Below are 16,551 nucleotides of genomic sequence, written 5' to 3' on the forward strand. Positions count from 1 at the left end.
TTATCCTATCACATATAAACATGAATATGTTCTATCATAACAATCTAACTGAATCTGGTTAATTGCAGATGGAATAACTTGAAGGTTGGACTTCAGTTGTAAATGTAATGCAGATACTAGTGCTGGCAATGTGAAATAGACCCAACAAGTGTCTGTAATACCTGCTCCATAGGTTTGTATTTGCTTATGAAGCTCTTGATATATGGGAAACTGAGTTTATCCCACAGCCATGTGTCATATAATGGCCTAGATCTGAGGGAGTACAGCATCAAAATAAGTAGAAGGGACCCATTTTATTTTGAGCATAGGTTTCAATGATAAAATAATGCTGGTACTCTCTAGGATGGGCTTAGGAAGCTATTTATAACAGCTTTCCTTTACAGCTGTCATGGAAGAAGACACTTTGGGTACAATTAAAATGTTATCAGAAGTCTTTTAGTTGGGGTAGTTAACCACAGAGAAGAGTGGCTTCCATAGACAAAAATCTGAGAGCCTATGAAATCTGATAGCAGAGAAATCACTCACGGTGCTGGATGATTATAAAAGAAATACTCTCTAACAGGGAGGCATGAAAAAACGTTCCGAACAATTAAGTAGCTTGAGTGTAACTCTCCAACCTGAAGAGGACCCTGAGTCTCACAAGGGGTATGTGTTGCTGCCCCCTGCAATGGGAGAAGGCAGAAAGGACAAGACAAACTGGGTCCTGTAAAGACTGGAAATCTCACAGGACATTTGGGGTAGGCTTGAGGTCTTGTAGGATTTGACACATGATTTGGAGCCATAACAGCCATATGGTTAGAGTTACTTCCTGGTTTCCAGTAGTTAACCCAATCTCACTCCTTTGCCCACCTGGATAGGGCCAGAGCAGGGCAGCTTCCTTAGGCTTTGCCTCATGCTGCTGCTGCAGGTGGGCCAGCAGCTGTGCAAGGTGGTGAGACCATGCCCAGATGGCTTTACTTCAGAGCGATTCACTTTCATGGTGCCCCATGTGGCGCTGCTCATGGGCCAGGTGCTGGGCCAACATAAGGGCTGCCTCACTTCCCCTGTGGGCCCTGCAGGGCTCAAGGTGCTAGGGCAGTGGGAGTTAAGAATTCATAGGGAGGAAAGGGGCCAGGGCTGAGCCCCATAGCCTGGGCAGAATCCTAGTGAGGAATCCTGGCTGCCTCTGGCTGTGGGATATGCCTATGAAGAGCTGCTTGCTGCCTTTTGTCACTTGAATGAGGCCCCTCTGCCCCCCACCCACACATGAGGTGGAGTTTACCTGGTAACTGTGCCTTGCTTTGCTAATCTAGTTGGTTCTTACCCGGGGCCCATCTAATTCAGATGGGTAGTGTGGTGGCTGGGTTGATGGCTCTGATCTGGGACTAGGTCTGATGCTTCCTGGCTTGGTTCTTGTTCCTGGTGCAGAGACCCATTCTATTTGAGCATTCCTTTATGCTTGTCTCTCCCTAATCTCCTGTGGACTAGTCATGCTTGCAGCCTAAAGCTATGCACAACATAGAAACTGGCATTTTTGGAAGCAGAAAGGGAAACTCAGTCACTAGCAATAGACTGTATATCTGGTGTTGCTACTGGTGACTTTGTTCCTGTGAGATGTGGTCAACAAGACTGATCTAATCAGACACCTATTGAGGAGTGTCCTTTTCCAGACTTAAGGTCTTTTTCTACAGCAGTTTAGTGGGTTAAAGCATTTCAGTTAGGGGTTTGCACACTTAAGACAAACTTCCTTAATGTTGACTGCAGAGACTGTATCATCTGTCCTACCCCAACAATGAGAAATTTCCACTTCTAAGCATACTGTGTTAGAATTTTCCACTGAGTTCTGGTGAACTTCACTGTCAGTGCCCATAAACCCCGCTGTCCCTACAACATTTACAGAATAGAAGTTATAAAAGGTGCCTCACCACCACTCCATCCTGGGCTCTAGAAACTTTGTCCATGATAATGCAGTCTTTTAAATTCTAATGTAAAATACAAGCTTAGGGAGGACAATCCTCTGCAGTTGGAAGGCAAATGACTACTCCCACACCTTCCTGAGCCCTGCCTTTCCCAAGGGAAGCCAAGACAATGGGGGTATGAATAGGTCCTCTAATGGAAGGTGCCTGTGATAACCATACATTGAGCAGACAGTGGTATGGACTAAGGGAAGGCACTTGTATGAAAGGCTGTAGAGAACTGATATGATTGTTAGCTTATTTTGTCTGGTGTAATCTTTCAGCAGTGATATTCCTCTCCAATGAACCCTTGCTTATTAAGCTAAAGTGACTCTTCTTGAGTTAGAAGCCATCTCTATGCTAGAATCTCTGCCATATTGGAGATATGGACAAACATGGTAGCCCCTGATGTACCTCTGTCTCTCAGGGCTCATGAGACTGAACCAGGTCCCCAAAGGATGGTGCAGCCTTCAGCTTTGCAGGGCTGCAGTCTGGGCTGTTAAACAGGAGAATCTGAATGCAGCTCCCCTGAGCCCATGTTTTAACTGGGGTCAGAAGACCAGGTGTTAGTGTAGGTGGGATCTTAACCCCCATTCCCAGCCAATGTCTGGATTATTAAACTATGGCTTGAATGGCTTTGAGTGTTTGTCTCTGTCCTTGCATAGCAGTCCTGCTCAAGCATGTCAGTCAGTGTCAGTGCCAGAATTCTTCCAGTCAGCTGGGTGTTTCATGAACCCACAAACTGGCTACCGTGTGGGTACACCAATCAGTTGCTGGATGAACTGAACACTCTCTCTACCAGTTTCCTGAAACTTGGGGGGGAAATGGTTCAGCTCTGGAATTTCGTCTATATCTCTCCTTGTGTGGCCTCAGGTGGCAAAGGGAGTGCAGATCAGGTTCTGAGATGAGCAGAGTCATCTTTGGGATGGAGTCCTACTTGCCTCAAATGGTCCATGTTTTTGAAATGTGTGGATTGTGCTCTGAACAGAGAGGCTTGTCTGTCTCCTCTGTCTTGCCTGACAGGAACTGGAATGCACTTAAGGGCAGGACATATTTTGTTGTCTCACCCACAGCCCTATGGAAAAGACCATTTCCCTTCTCTTGGAGCGCAGTAGCCCTTCACAGGGAGGAGAAGGAGTGACTCAGTCTGCATGGAATCCTTTATGTGACTAAGGTTCTCAAAACACGTTTTTTATCTAGAGATGTTTAACAATTAACACAAGCAAACAGAAATCTGTAGGCAATATTCATTTCACTGCCAAGCATGTGCCTGAGCTTAACAGCAGTATAGCTAATGCTCTCTCAGTTGCAGGCAGCAGATTCAGAGCACTAGCACTAGAAGCCAAGGAAGTGCCAGAACAGAGGTGGGCAGCTCTGTGGAATCTTGGTTGCTAGAAACTGTATCCACAGCCAAGGGAGCATGGTACACATGCACCTTTTTAGCTTACAAAATGGCATTTGATATGTGTGGATTTATTTTTTTAATTTTTTTTTTTTTTTGGGTGAGGGCTGAAGGTCTGCTAGGGACTTGCCTATACCAGAATCCCCAAATTGGGTCGTTCATGGTCTTGCTTTAGGTAACTGGTTATCTGTGGTGGTCTCACTGCAGATCATCCGGACCCCCATCTGGGGATTCATAAGTCACAGGATGTAGGAGAGCTGAACCCAGGCAGCAGGGATGCACAGCAATGTCAGGAAGCCAGTGACCTTGTAGATCCTTAGGCAATTCAGTTTCTTCCTTGGGTTTGCTATTTAGGGGGGTGAGGCTGTACTGTTTAAAGCAACCTTTCTGTTGGCTTTCTTCAGGGCCTTCTCGGTCAGTAAGTTATTTCTCTTGTGCCAAAGACTCTTTGGGGCAGGCTCTCAAACTACAGGATATGCAGTGGAGAGGTGACTTTGTACAGCTCAAGGTGCACAGATCACAAACTGATCAAATTGGGGTTGGTGAGGGTGACCTGTGGCCTATATGGGCATTGAAGGCATATGTGGCTCAATGGCCATCTGGTGAGGGTCCCCTGCTCAAATTCCAGTTTGTGGGAGTGTGTAGGAAGGTGCTGTCATTCTTAAGCTTGCCACTGGGAGATTATGGCTCCCACTTCTTCCATACAGGGGCCTCAACAGCAGCTACCCAGTTGGACCTGGGTGCATCAGAGGTCCAGGCTATAGGGCACAGATGATTTAGGCTCCAAGTTCTTTGTGCGGTTGCCTGAGGGGAAGCCGATGCAGTTGATGGGCCATAATCACCACAGGCTTTCAGTGTCTGCTTCCTTCCCCATGTCTATCATACAGAATGTATCTGGGGATGCCTACTGCTGGGGATATGGATTTGGGGGCACAGCATTGTGCACTGGGTTTACAAGAAACCATGTAATTCAGCAAGGGACTTGCAGCTGGGTCTTGGGCTGGATGGAGTTGTGTTTTGGCACAGCAGATAGGCATGCAGTGGGACCAGCCCATAGCTCTCTTGAATAGCCTGGTGCTCCTTGTTATCCACCTAGGATGACCTGGGAATGTGCCATGGGCTCCAACTGATCTGGGAGGCTAAGTGGGTTATTCATAGAATCATAGAATATCAGGGTTGGAAGGGACCTCAGGAGATCTAGTCCAACCCCCTGCTCAAAGCAGGGCCAATCCCCAATTTTTGCCCCAGATCCCTAAATGGCCCCCTCAAGGATTGAACTCACAAACCTGGGTTTAGTGGGCCAATGCTCAAACCACTAAGCTATCCTATTGGACTATTGGTTGACTTGTTTCCTGGTGTGAGGATAATATGGTTGGACATTCTGGCCCACAGGGTTTGGTGGACTGCTGTTCACCCACAAAAAAGGTGGATAGGGCCCAGAGGAAAGCCAGTTTGAAAGAATCAACATGGCTGGAGTCCCAAGGTAGCTGAGGTATCAGGTTAGAGTGCAGCTGAGATTTATCAAGGGGATTGAATGCACCTCTGATATAGGTACTGATTTGTTCCTGGATGATCTCTGTGTGAGGTCGGCCAAACTTCTAGGTAGCCTGTGCAAAGTGGGGTGGTGCCTCCTTGTGACAGGTGCCCAAGGCAGGAACTCACTGATTTAGGCTCCAGCTACAAAAAGGTAGCATAGTGAACATTGTGAGGGCAATCCCTATATGAGAGGGGGCATTGCAACTGCAGCTTTTTCCGAGATAAAAGGTGGTCTCTTATGCTCCATGCCTCATCATCTTCACTAGTTTTGAACATTAAAAGTCTACAAAATTAGGTGGTTTCTCCTAAACGTCTTTCCTCCTGGGAGGAGGAGTTCCTTCCCTACAAAAGGCTTTGTAATACAGGGAGGGTTGATAACTTCACTATAAATAGAAGTACACCAAGCCTATCTGAAAGCAGAAGTGTCACTCTTATTACCTCTATCTGCAGTATTTCCTTGTGTTTAGGAAATATTTGAATCTCTATTTGAGGCAATTCACAAATTGTTAAAGGCAAAGTATGAGTCTACTACTCAAATCTGGGAAAAGTGTGTGTACTAGCTATTTTCCATCCTGAGGTTAAAATTGGACAAACTGGTCTTATCCTAATAACTGAGTGGAAGTTTCAACCCTAATCTGAAAAGATCAGGGTTGGGTCTTGTGAACTGACTGGAGCTTTACTTAAAACATCTCTTCCAAATTAATTCATTTCTCATGAGTTGTTTAGCCTAAAACTAAACAAACAGTGATTCCAAATGCTCATACATGCATCATTATTGATGATTTTTGGTCAGGTTTTTCATTCTGGTAATATTTTAAAGTAAATATTGGATAGCATAATTACACTTTCTAAAAATAACTTTAATAGTAATATACCCACCTCACATCTGGAGTGGACTTTCTAATGTTGAAGCAAAACTCTTCCCTGAAGAAAACTTAATTTAACAGATTGTTAATCGTAATTCCTAGTTAAGTAACAGAGTCTAATAGCCATAATCCTCAGCGCTAGTTTATTGATCTAATCCTGAGAGGTATTTTTGGCAGAACTCTGCTAATCTAATTTGGAAACTTTTTTACAAATAATTGTTTCAAGGCCTTAAAAGCCCTTGGTATAAAGCATTTGTTCATGTCTATGTAGTCACTGCCTCATAAAATGAACATCTTTCATGATCCCTGTTAGTAGCATGTATTATGATAGGTCAGAAAGGACAACAAAAAGCTAGGAGTTGCAGTGGCTTCTGTTTAATTTGTCTTGTTCAGTGACAGTATCAAGGGGAGTCTGTAAAATGGAAACTGGAATGTGAACACCACATGGTACCGTGGATGGAAAGTGCAGTCTTGCCAGGTCCTAACCTGGAATATTGTATCTCATCAGTGTCCAGGCTCTTCATCCAATGTCCATGATGTGACGTGATTCCAGATCTTTATGGTGGATAGCTGATTTGCAAATCTCCTAAACTGTGTAGCTCTGAGTGAAGTCTCTGCTCCATGTAAGGTGTCAGACTTAAGCCCTCTTACCACAGCACAGGCAGTGGGAGGGCAGATAGGCTTGGTGTATTTGCATTTATAGTGAAGTTATCAACCCTCTGTGTATTACAAAGCCTTTTGTAGGGAAGGAATAACTCCTCCCAGGAGGTAAAACCTTTATGGGAAATTACCTAGTCTTGTGAACTGTTAATGTTCAAAACCAGTGAAGATGAGGCTTGGAGCATCTGAGACAACCTTTTATCTCAGAGCTGCAGTTGCTCCAGGCACTCTCCAGCTAAGCTTAGTTTGCTTCCTCCTGTCCCAGAGTGGCTATTCAGGATATATTCAATCCTAGGCTCCCTTCTAAGGATGCACACATCTGAAGCTGTACTGGAATCTGGGAACAGATCAGCTATATTGGGTAAGAACTAGTTCTGCCTGGCTGCTGACCTGGAACAAAGTCAAAGTAAGGAATAATTAATTCTGTGTCCCCTGCCCATGGCAAGAACACCAACATCTTGCTTTCACCTCCACCATCCAATCAAAGACAAGTAGCTTCATGGTGCAGCTATCAGACTGGCTTGAAATAGGGTATATGGTTTCTAGCTGTAACTCTCCCAAATAATTTATAAACTGGACCAAAGTTAAGGCAGAGTTATTGAACTAAAACGGATCTTATTTCGGCCAACCAATTAATCATCATATAGTACACTTAAAGAATGTGTTGAATCTTTACTAAATACATTCTTGCCCAACTTCATAAATAGTAACTTAAACCTAACTCCATATTTCTGGTCTTAATAGCTCCATTATACAAGTCTAAATGATCACACCTATTAATCTATTTAAACAGGTGACTCTAACTCCAACATCACCACAGTCCCCCAACGATGGAGGAATAGTAGCTGCTCTTAAGGATGTTATTCAGAAGAGATATAAGGCCCTTGACTCTTCAGGTAGGCTTATAAAATCTTTTCTTTGCTTAGAGAACTTTAGTATTGTGCTTTTCTGTTAAAATAGGAAATTTTACCAGTGTCTATTGGTGTAGTAGTTGGAGGAACACTACTGCGCTCAGTCTAACTTGTTTAGAACCCTTTCAGCTTGGTTTTAAAAGGTTCACTGTCTCCATTTATTCTGGATTTCTGACAGAGGTGGGCATGGATTTGGGGAATTACCTGTAGACAAGAGTTAAAACAAAACTTAAAATAGTAGTTCAGTATCTATTACAGAGGCTACTTCATGAACTGGTGAGGAATACCTACTAAGTAACTGCAAAAAATACATTTGGTTTTGTTCTGAACTACTTGTTGCTGGAATGGCATTCTTGAGGTATGATAGCTTACATCAGGGGTTCTCAAACTTCATTGCACCTTGACCTCCTTATGACAACAAATAGCTACAAGACCCCAGGAGAGTGGAGCAAAATCTGAGCCCACCCGAGCCCTGCTGCCTTATGTTGGGGGGGGGGGGCAAGCCCCACTATCCCAGTGGGGAGCAAGCCGAAGCCCAAGGGCTTGAGCCCCAGACATGGGGCCTGTAATCTGAGCCCTGACACCCTTGGGCTTCAGCCCTGGGCAGTGGGGCTCGGGCAATGGGGCTCAGGCTTTGGCCCAGGCCCCAGCAAGTCTAAGCCAATCTGACGACCCCATAGAACAGGATTGTGACCCACTTTGGGGTCCTGACTCAGTCTGAGAACTGCTGGCTTACATGTTTATAAGGAAAATGATCAAAACCAAGTATAGGCAAAGGAGAAGGAAGGGATGCAACACTAAAGCATCACTAAACAGCCATTGAACCAAACTGCAAACCCTATATATAATGGAATCCACTTCAAGCCAGGGGGTGCTGCAGCTCCCCTGCACCCCTAGATCCAGTGCCTATGTATAATGGGGTTACTCAGATTGATAATCTCTCCTCCTCCTCCACCTAGGTCCTTTATAGTGTCGTAGGTGTGTGTTTTTTTTTTTTTTTTTTTTTTTTTTTTTAATTTTTTAATTTGAGAATGCAGAGGTCGCAAGTATTCTGACCTATAGAGCAGGGGTGGCCAACCTGAGCCTAAGAAGAAGCCAGAGTTTACCAATGTGCTTTGCCAAAGAACCACAGTAATGCGTCAGCAGCCCCCCCATCAGCTCCCCCTCACTGACTCCCAGCGCCTCCTGGCCACCGGCAGCCCCACCAACCAGCACCTCCCCCTCTCCCCACACCTCCTGATCAGCTGTTTTGTGGCATGTAGGAGGCTTGGGGTGGAGGGGGAGGAGCGAGGACACTGCAGACTCAAGGGAGGGTGCTGGAAGGGGTGGAGTGGGGGCAGGGCCAAGGGTTGAGCAGTGAGCACCCTCTGGCACATTGGAAAGTTGGCACCTGTAGCTCCAGCCCCTGAGTCGGTGCCTAGACAAGGAGCCGCATATTAACTTCTGAAGAGCCGCATGTGGCTCTGGAGCCACAGGTTGGCCACCCCTGCTATAGAGGGAAACATGCATTTTGAATCAAAAACGCTGGTGCAAGTAATTGAGAACTACTGCCTCTGACCTAAAAATAGACTACTTGTAGAAAGGCCTCTATAAGTTAGTATCCCAATTCATGCTTTCTTACCATCCCTCCCTCCTGACTTTTTTGGATTGGTAATTTTGATGCTGAGTTATCTTGTAAAATTACTCATGTATTACTTTTAATTCCACGAACTACCACTGTGCTCTGTGATCTGACTCGGTAACTTTTAGGCTGACTGATTTACAGGAAGAATCCTGGAGATAAACGTGAATCCCTTGTAGTCCTGAAGGCCCTACATCACACTCATCAATAATTTGTATATGCAGTTACTAGATGAGGATTACATGTATTGTAATTTAAGTCTTAGGAAACAGCAATAACAAAACATATGCCTGTCTAGCTTAGTTACAATACAAATCAGCTAACACTTTTAGTGAATCTATGATCGGGAAGTTCTTAATCTTTTGCCTAGTATGGGACACTAATATACTCTAAACCTCATTTTGCAGGTGAGGAGACTAGATCAGAGAACGAAGAAGAATGGAAAGACTAAAAGGCTCTTTATCCTTGAGGTATAAGAAAAATTACAAGCAAACTTGGGTACTCCCCCTTTCTTCCCCATCCCTGCCCCCGTAGGAAAAAGTTGAACTCTCCAGTTGCTTTAGTGTAAATACTACCTACTAAAATCTCAAAATGTAGATGGATTTTAAACCACCAACTTTCAAATGTGTGAGTATGGGATGTATAAAATAAACTTTTTTTTAAAAAAAGTTAGCACTTATTAGGAATCACTACTTCATTACATTTTTGACCACTTGCAAATGAAGACCTGCTTTTTACTACATAATTAAAATATAGTACAGAAAACTAACCCTTAAATTATTTACTTCAAATATTTATACTTCAAAATAGATACCTTAGGTAGGTTCATAAAATTAGATATGATGAACATCCAGGTAATGGTTCTGTAAAAAAGGAGGGGAGAAAAAAAACAAACTCTTCACTTAAACTTCTAAGGGCTATTTTCTGCTTCCATTGAAGTAAGTGGATGCATTCTGCTGTCTTCAATGAGTGTAGAATTTAGCCCTAAATAAGAGTAAAGTATTTGGCGAGCTGTTGATGAACACTAAACTTAAAATACCTGGGATCTTGAATACTAAAGACCGTCCTCCAGCTAACACATTGCCCAAACCTGAAAATGCAACTCAACAGTTGAGCAGGAAGGGGGAAAAATTACTATATAAACTAACCACTGGAGGCTTTATAGTTGGCAAAATTTAGCTGTGGAAAGTGCTATGGGGGCTAGTGACAAAAAGCAGTGAAATAGTTAGGTTTCTATGTCCTCTACAAACAGATTCTCCCAATGAACCTTAGGGCATTGGTCACGTGCAACTTAATGGTTTATACTGCCTCATGTAGCAAAAACTAAGTTTAGTAATGGGCAGTACAACAGGTCACTTAAAATTGCATAATTTTACTTTGAAAGTTGCTGTGGTAAATTGCAGCAGAGAACGTCAGCAAAATGGGTAACTCTTAATTTAAAGGGTTGTTGAAAACCTGGTCCAGTAGTAGTATGTAATTACTATTGAACAGGATTATCCCTTTATTAAGGAGCTGCATGTGAATATGCAATAACAAATTCAGTACTTACCACAAGAAGAATCTATCAGTAGGTCTCTTTCCACGGGCAGTTTCCAATCCTTTAGGTCACAGTAGCCCTTAGTCATCTTACTAAACCTTTATGCCTTAGTTTTCCCCATATGTTATGGGGGGCTAATGTTGAGCACTTCAACACTGCCCTTTCACCTGGGGAAACTTAAGCACTTTACAAAGGTGAATCAGCATTAGCCAGATTCATATGGGTTTCCAAAAAAAAATTTGAAGTACCCTGCAAAAAGGCTCTGTGGACTATTGGCTAAGACATGGCTCTGTTGCCTTGAAGCTCAGGATTTTGCTTGTGATACCACAAGCTATGCCCTGATTCTGTAAACACTTGCCAGCATGAGTTAGGCCCGTTTACTGGAGTTTAGAAAAGGGGAGGAGAAAGAAAGGGTGGGAAAAGATTAGGAAAAGATGCCCCAGGATCCAATAAGTGCTAAAAGAAGCTTAGTACAACTTCTTAACTTTAACATTAAAATACAGAGACTGTTCTTTAAAATTCAGGGGATGGGCTTTAGTAGGGTAGAGTAACACAGATGAACACTTTTCCAAGTTCTTCTTATATGCACTCCATCTGTAGAAGTGATAGCAACATGAAACTGCAGAGCTGGTGATCAATTTCATTAACCAGTGTCCACTTTAGCTGCTTTATGCTCACTTATCTATGGCCCTGGGATTTATTCTACTGTTCTTAAACTCTGAATAGCTTCAAACAACTACCACTCTTAAACAAAACAAACACCCTATATGTTGCCACTTCTTAAATGGAGAATTTCTCCCAAGCCACACCTTCTAAAGAGCCAAGAAAGGCAAGATACATTTAAGGACAAATGACAGCAATTCTACAAACAAGTGTCACTGCTTCCGTCTTGTGTAGTGTTTTTGCAGAGCTAGAAATGGGAGGTGAGATTACCACTCTGATACACTTACATTACACTTCTTTCTCTGGAAGGTGTGCAGATGATGTACTTCAGTCATGACTGCATAAGTATAGAGTGGCTTCCTGAAGCCACTTTTAGACATTCTCTTCCGACCCTGGTGCGTATGGACTCTGTGGTAGGTATCTTGTATGGCATATTGAGGAATAGCTAAATTAATCCTTAAAGCATTTGTAAAATTCTTTATTGAACGATAGTTCAGGGTGACCTAGTATTCCAAAATGTTAAATGACAGTTTTAGGAAGACTTGTATCTCTTAAAGCTTTGCCAGTTGGGTTTTATAGTATATCCCAGTATCAAGCTGGCAAGACATATCACACCACACTTCCTCTTTGGTGTGTATCTCACACAGTGTCTTCCCTTTAGGTCTATTAGAACCTTATGTGATAGCTCCTTGTTTAACTCCACAGAAGCACACTTTGCTTGGCCTACCTTCTGTTGACATAAATGCTTATCTAGATACTTCTAACATGCCTGTCACCATACTATCTTCTAACTTAGTAGATGCTGCTGCCTGAGATGCTCTTAACCAAGCATGCCTCCCTATTGGTACAATTGGAGCTTCAGACTAAAGTGCATGTGTATTAAATAAGAGAGATGATTAGTACACTTTTTTAGGCGGTGCATTTACAAAATATTCCTTTCATATCCCATGTTGCCTTCATGGCTGTTGGCAGTTGATTCTCAATCATCTTTTAGGTGGGATCTTACTATTCTGGAAGGAATTGCTTTGGTGAAGTTAATTTACATGACTTGCTTTCTCCATAATGAGAGAATCAGGTTGATCTCTTCCTTCTCTCCCACCCCAACCAAATAATCTCATTGCTCTTTATTGGAATGAACAGTTCATTTTTTTCATTGTAGTGGTAAGCTATCACTGTTTTTTCCTTCACATTTTGGTATTCAAACACTAACTCTGGGTTCCTGCCCAGGGCCCTGTGGATCACAGCTGTCTATAGTATTTTGTGGAACACATGTGTAACAGCTACAACTCCCTGGGCTACTTCCCCATGGCCTCCTCCCAACACCTTCTATATCCTTATCACAGGACCTTCCTCCTGATGCCATAGTGTTTGTACTCCTCAGTCTTCCAGCAGCATACCCTCTCACTCTCAGCTCCTTGCGAGCTTCTCACTAACTGGAGTGAGGGCTTTTTTAAACCAGGTGTCCTGATTAGCCTTAATTAATTCTAGCAGCTTCCCAATTGGCTACAGGTGTCCTAATTAGTCTGCCTGCCTTAATTCGAGAAAGTTCCTGAGTGTTCTGGAATAGTCCCTGTTATTTTACCCAGGGAAAAGGAACCTGCTTAACCTGGAACTAATGTATCTACCGTTGACCACTCTTTTGTAGCCATCTGGCCTGACCCTGTCACATATCCCACCCCCTCTGCTCAACACCACAGGGCTGGGCAACTTGGGATGTCAGGCAGTGTACTCATGATAAGCAGTCTGTGTTGCCATGGTGGCTTCCGGCCCAGTGTTGTATGGTGAATTGAAAAGGTTGTAAAGACAGGAACCATCTGGTCACCCTTGCATTCTTCTCTTTATTTCGCTGCATCCACTGGAGGGGTGCATGATCAGTCACAAGGGTAAACAGTCATCCCAGTAGGTAATAACAAAGTTTTTCAATGGCCCATTTCACAGCAAGGCACTCTCTCAACCACTGCATACTTCTGCTCTCTCGGGAGGAGTTTCCTGCTGAGGTAGAGGATTGGGTGTTCTTCCTGCTGAGGTAGAGGATTGGGTATTCTTCTGGTGAAGCTGGTAGTCCACTACCAGCTTCACCAGAAGCTGATAGTGGACTACAGAGGATAGATCATTTAAAATTGCCCTGTTCTGTTCATTCCTTCCAAAGCATCTGGCGTACACCACTGTCAGAAGATGAGATGCTGGCCTACATGGACCATTGTTGTGATGCAGTATGGCCATTTTTGTGTTCAGTGTGGGACATTTCCTCAGATTTGTCACCGAAAAAGAACGGCTCAAGTGTGGGAATCTCCCTCACATCCTCTGCAGGGAAGATTGATGCAAATAATTCATTAAGCTTCTCTTCAATAACATTACCTTCCTTGAGTGCTCCTTTAGCACCTTGATCATCCAGTCACCTGATTAATTGTTTGGCAGGTTTCCTGCTTCTGATATACTTAAAAAAAAAAAAATTCACTCTTTTGCGAGTTGCTCTTCAAATTCTTTTTTGGCCTGCCTAATTATACTTTTACACCTGATTTGCCAGAGATTATGCTCCTTTCTATTTTCTTCAGTAGGATTTAACTTCCAATTTTTAAAGGATGCCTTTTTGCCTCTAATTGCTTCTTTTGACTTTGTTTAGCTGTAGTGGCTATTTTTTGGTCCACTTACTATCGTTTTTTTTAATATGGGGTATACATCTAATTTGAGCCTCTGTTATGGTGTTTTTTAAAAGCTTCCATGAAGTTTGTAGGCATTTCCCTTTTGTCACTGTACCTTTTTAATTTCCATTTAAGTAGCTTCTTCATTTTTGTGTACTTCCTTTTTCTGAAATTAATTACTACTGTGGTGGGCTTCTTTGGTATTTCTCCCTGCCCCCAGGGATGTTAAATTTAATTTTATTATGGTCACTATTACTGAGATGTTCAGCTATATTCACCGTTTGGAGCACACCTTATGCTCCACTTAAGACTAAATCAAGAATTGCCTCTCCCCGGTTCCAGGACTAACTGCTCCAAGAAGCAGTCATTTATGGTGTCTATAAACACTATTTCTGCAGCCCATCCTGAGGTGATAGTTGAAATCTCCCTTAGTTTTGAGTTTTCTATTTTTATAGCCCCTTCAATTTCCTGAAGCGTTTCACAATCACCATCCTTGTCAGCTGGTTGGTAGTATATTCCTACTACTATATTATTATTATTATTCACACTTGGAATTTCTATCTATAGAGATTCTGTGGTACAGTGATTTTTACGATTTTAAGATTTTGACTATATTTGACTCTATGCTTGCTTTCATATATAGTGCCACTCTCCCACCACCGTGACCTACTCTGTCATTCCTGTATATTTTGTACCTTGTATTGTGTCCCATTGATTATCATTCCACCAAGTTTCTGTGATGCCTATTATGGCAATAGCCACATTTAATACCAGGCACTCAAGTTTACCCATCTTAGTATTTAGACTTCTAGCCTTTGTACACAAACACTTATAAAATTTGTCACTTTTTAAATGTCTGCCATTATATGATGTAATTGAATGCGAGTCTTCAGATGACTTTTTCTCTTCAGTTCTTACCTTTACTTTATCAGCTTCTGTCCTCTCCTCTTTACTTGGTCCTGGTCTATGCTACAAACTTATGATGGTATATCTACAGTCTTCAGGAGTATGGAAAATCAACTTCTCCCATCAACATAGCTACTGCGTCTCAAGGCTGCAAGCTCTCCAGCAGCGTAGGTAGTATCTTCACTAATCACTACAGCAAAGCAGCTGAAATGCTGTAAGTATAGACAAGCCCTAGGATAAAGGGAATCCCTGTTAATAGATCCTCTCCTAAGGGATGTCTGTCTGAACTGTGTCCTCTTCTGCACCTGTTGGCTTTCCCCCAGCTGTTAGTTTAAAAACTCCCCTACAACTTTTTAAATTTTACATTCCAGCAATCCAGTTCCACTTTGGTTTAGGTGGAGCCCATCTTTCCTGTATAGCCTCTTCTTTTCCTAAAAGGTTCCCTACTTCCTAATAATCCTAAACTCCTCCTCCCTACACCATTGCCTGCTCCATGCATTGAGACTCCGAAGCTCTGCCTGTCTAAGTGGCCCTGAATGTGGAATTGGAAGTATTTCAGAGAATGCTACCTGGACTTCAGTCTTTTACTTAACAGCCTAAATTTGGCCTCCAGTGCCTGTCTCCTGCCTTTCTCTATGTCATTGGTACCTATGTGTACCACAACCAGTGACTGTTCCCCAGCACTGCACATAAGCCTGTCTTGAGAGATCTGTAACGTTTGCACCTGATAGGTAATTCACTATGCAGTTCTCCTGGTCATCACAAACTCCGCTTTCTCTATTGCTAATAACTGAATCCCCCATTACTATTTCCTGTCTCTTCCTAATAACTGGGGTTCCCTCCGCTGGAGAGGTATCCTCAGTGCAAGAGGATACTGTGACATCATCTAGAAGAAGATCCCAACTATGGGATCTTTTCCCTCTGCTCCAATTTGTTGTTCTTCCCTGAGACTTTCATTCTCCTCAACAGCACAGAGGCAGCCAAACTGGGGATGGCACCACTCTACTATGTGCTGGAAAGTCTCATTTATATACTTTCAGCTAAGAAAAGAAACATCTAAAGGAAGATGTGATAGAGGTCTATAAAATAATGAATGGTGTGGAGAAAGTGAATAGGGAAATATAATTTACTTCCTTCACATACACAAGAATAAGTAATCACCCATTGAATTTAATAGGCAACAGGTTTAAAACAAACATTAGGAAGGACCTTGTTGCTAGAAGTTGTGAATGTCAAAAGCATAACTGGGTTTAAAAAAAAAATTAGATAAGTTCATGGAGGATAGGTCCATCAATGGCACTTAGCCAAGATGGTCAGAGATTCAACCTCATGCCCTGGGTGTCCCCAGACTTCTAGCTGCCAGAACCTGGGAGTGAACTACAAGGGATAGATAGCTCAAAATTGCTCTGTTCTGTTCATTTCCTCTGAAATATCTGACACTGGCCACTATCCGAAAACAAGATACTGGTCTAGATGGACCGCTGGTCTCACCCAATATGGCCATTCTTATGTTCTTCAGTTTATTTAACAAAGAATGGAAATTTGTGAAGACGCAAGTAGGATTAATGGAAACAAATGGTTACAAATAAAACACACTCAATATCGTAAAGGTAACTAACATGATGCCCTCTTGTTAAATAAGGTACTAGTAGCTTACTCAAAGTCCTTCTCACAGCATTTTTCAACCAGAATGGATGAGACCAATGTTCCCTCTAATTTTTTACATCCAGGTGCAGAATTAATTTTGTTATATGCACCAATATGGGGGTGGGGCTGAGGGGTTTGGAGTGTGGGAGAGGGCTCAGGGCTGGGGTGCGGAGATGAGGGGTCTGGCTGGGGGTGAGGGCTCTGGGGTGGGGCTGGAGATGAGGGG

General features: G+C 42.9%; 1 protein-coding gene across 1 annotated transcript in view; it reads left to right on the forward strand.

Moving 5' to 3' along the window:
• Nucleotides 1-9,520, forward strand: part of LOC311523644 (uncharacterized protein) — a 40,771-nt gene extending 31,251 nt beyond the window's left edge. Inside the window, exons 6-7 of the mRNA XM_084633840.1 lie at nt 7,192-7,294; nt 9,338-9,520. Coding sequence (XP_084489966.1) covers nt 7,192-7,294; nt 9,338-9,381 — 147 coding nt within the window. The 3' untranslated portion in view covers nt 9,382-9,520. The remainder of the gene's footprint in view (nt 1-7,191; nt 7,295-9,337) is intronic.
• Nucleotides 9,521-16,551: the final 7,031 nt, after the last annotated feature.

This window comes from Lepidochelys olivacea (genome assembly GCF_965140295.1).
Source record: "Lepidochelys olivacea isolate rLepOli2 genome assembly, chromosome: 7".
Classification (NCBI taxonomy): Eukaryota; Metazoa; Chordata; order Testudines; family Cheloniidae; genus Lepidochelys; species Lepidochelys olivacea.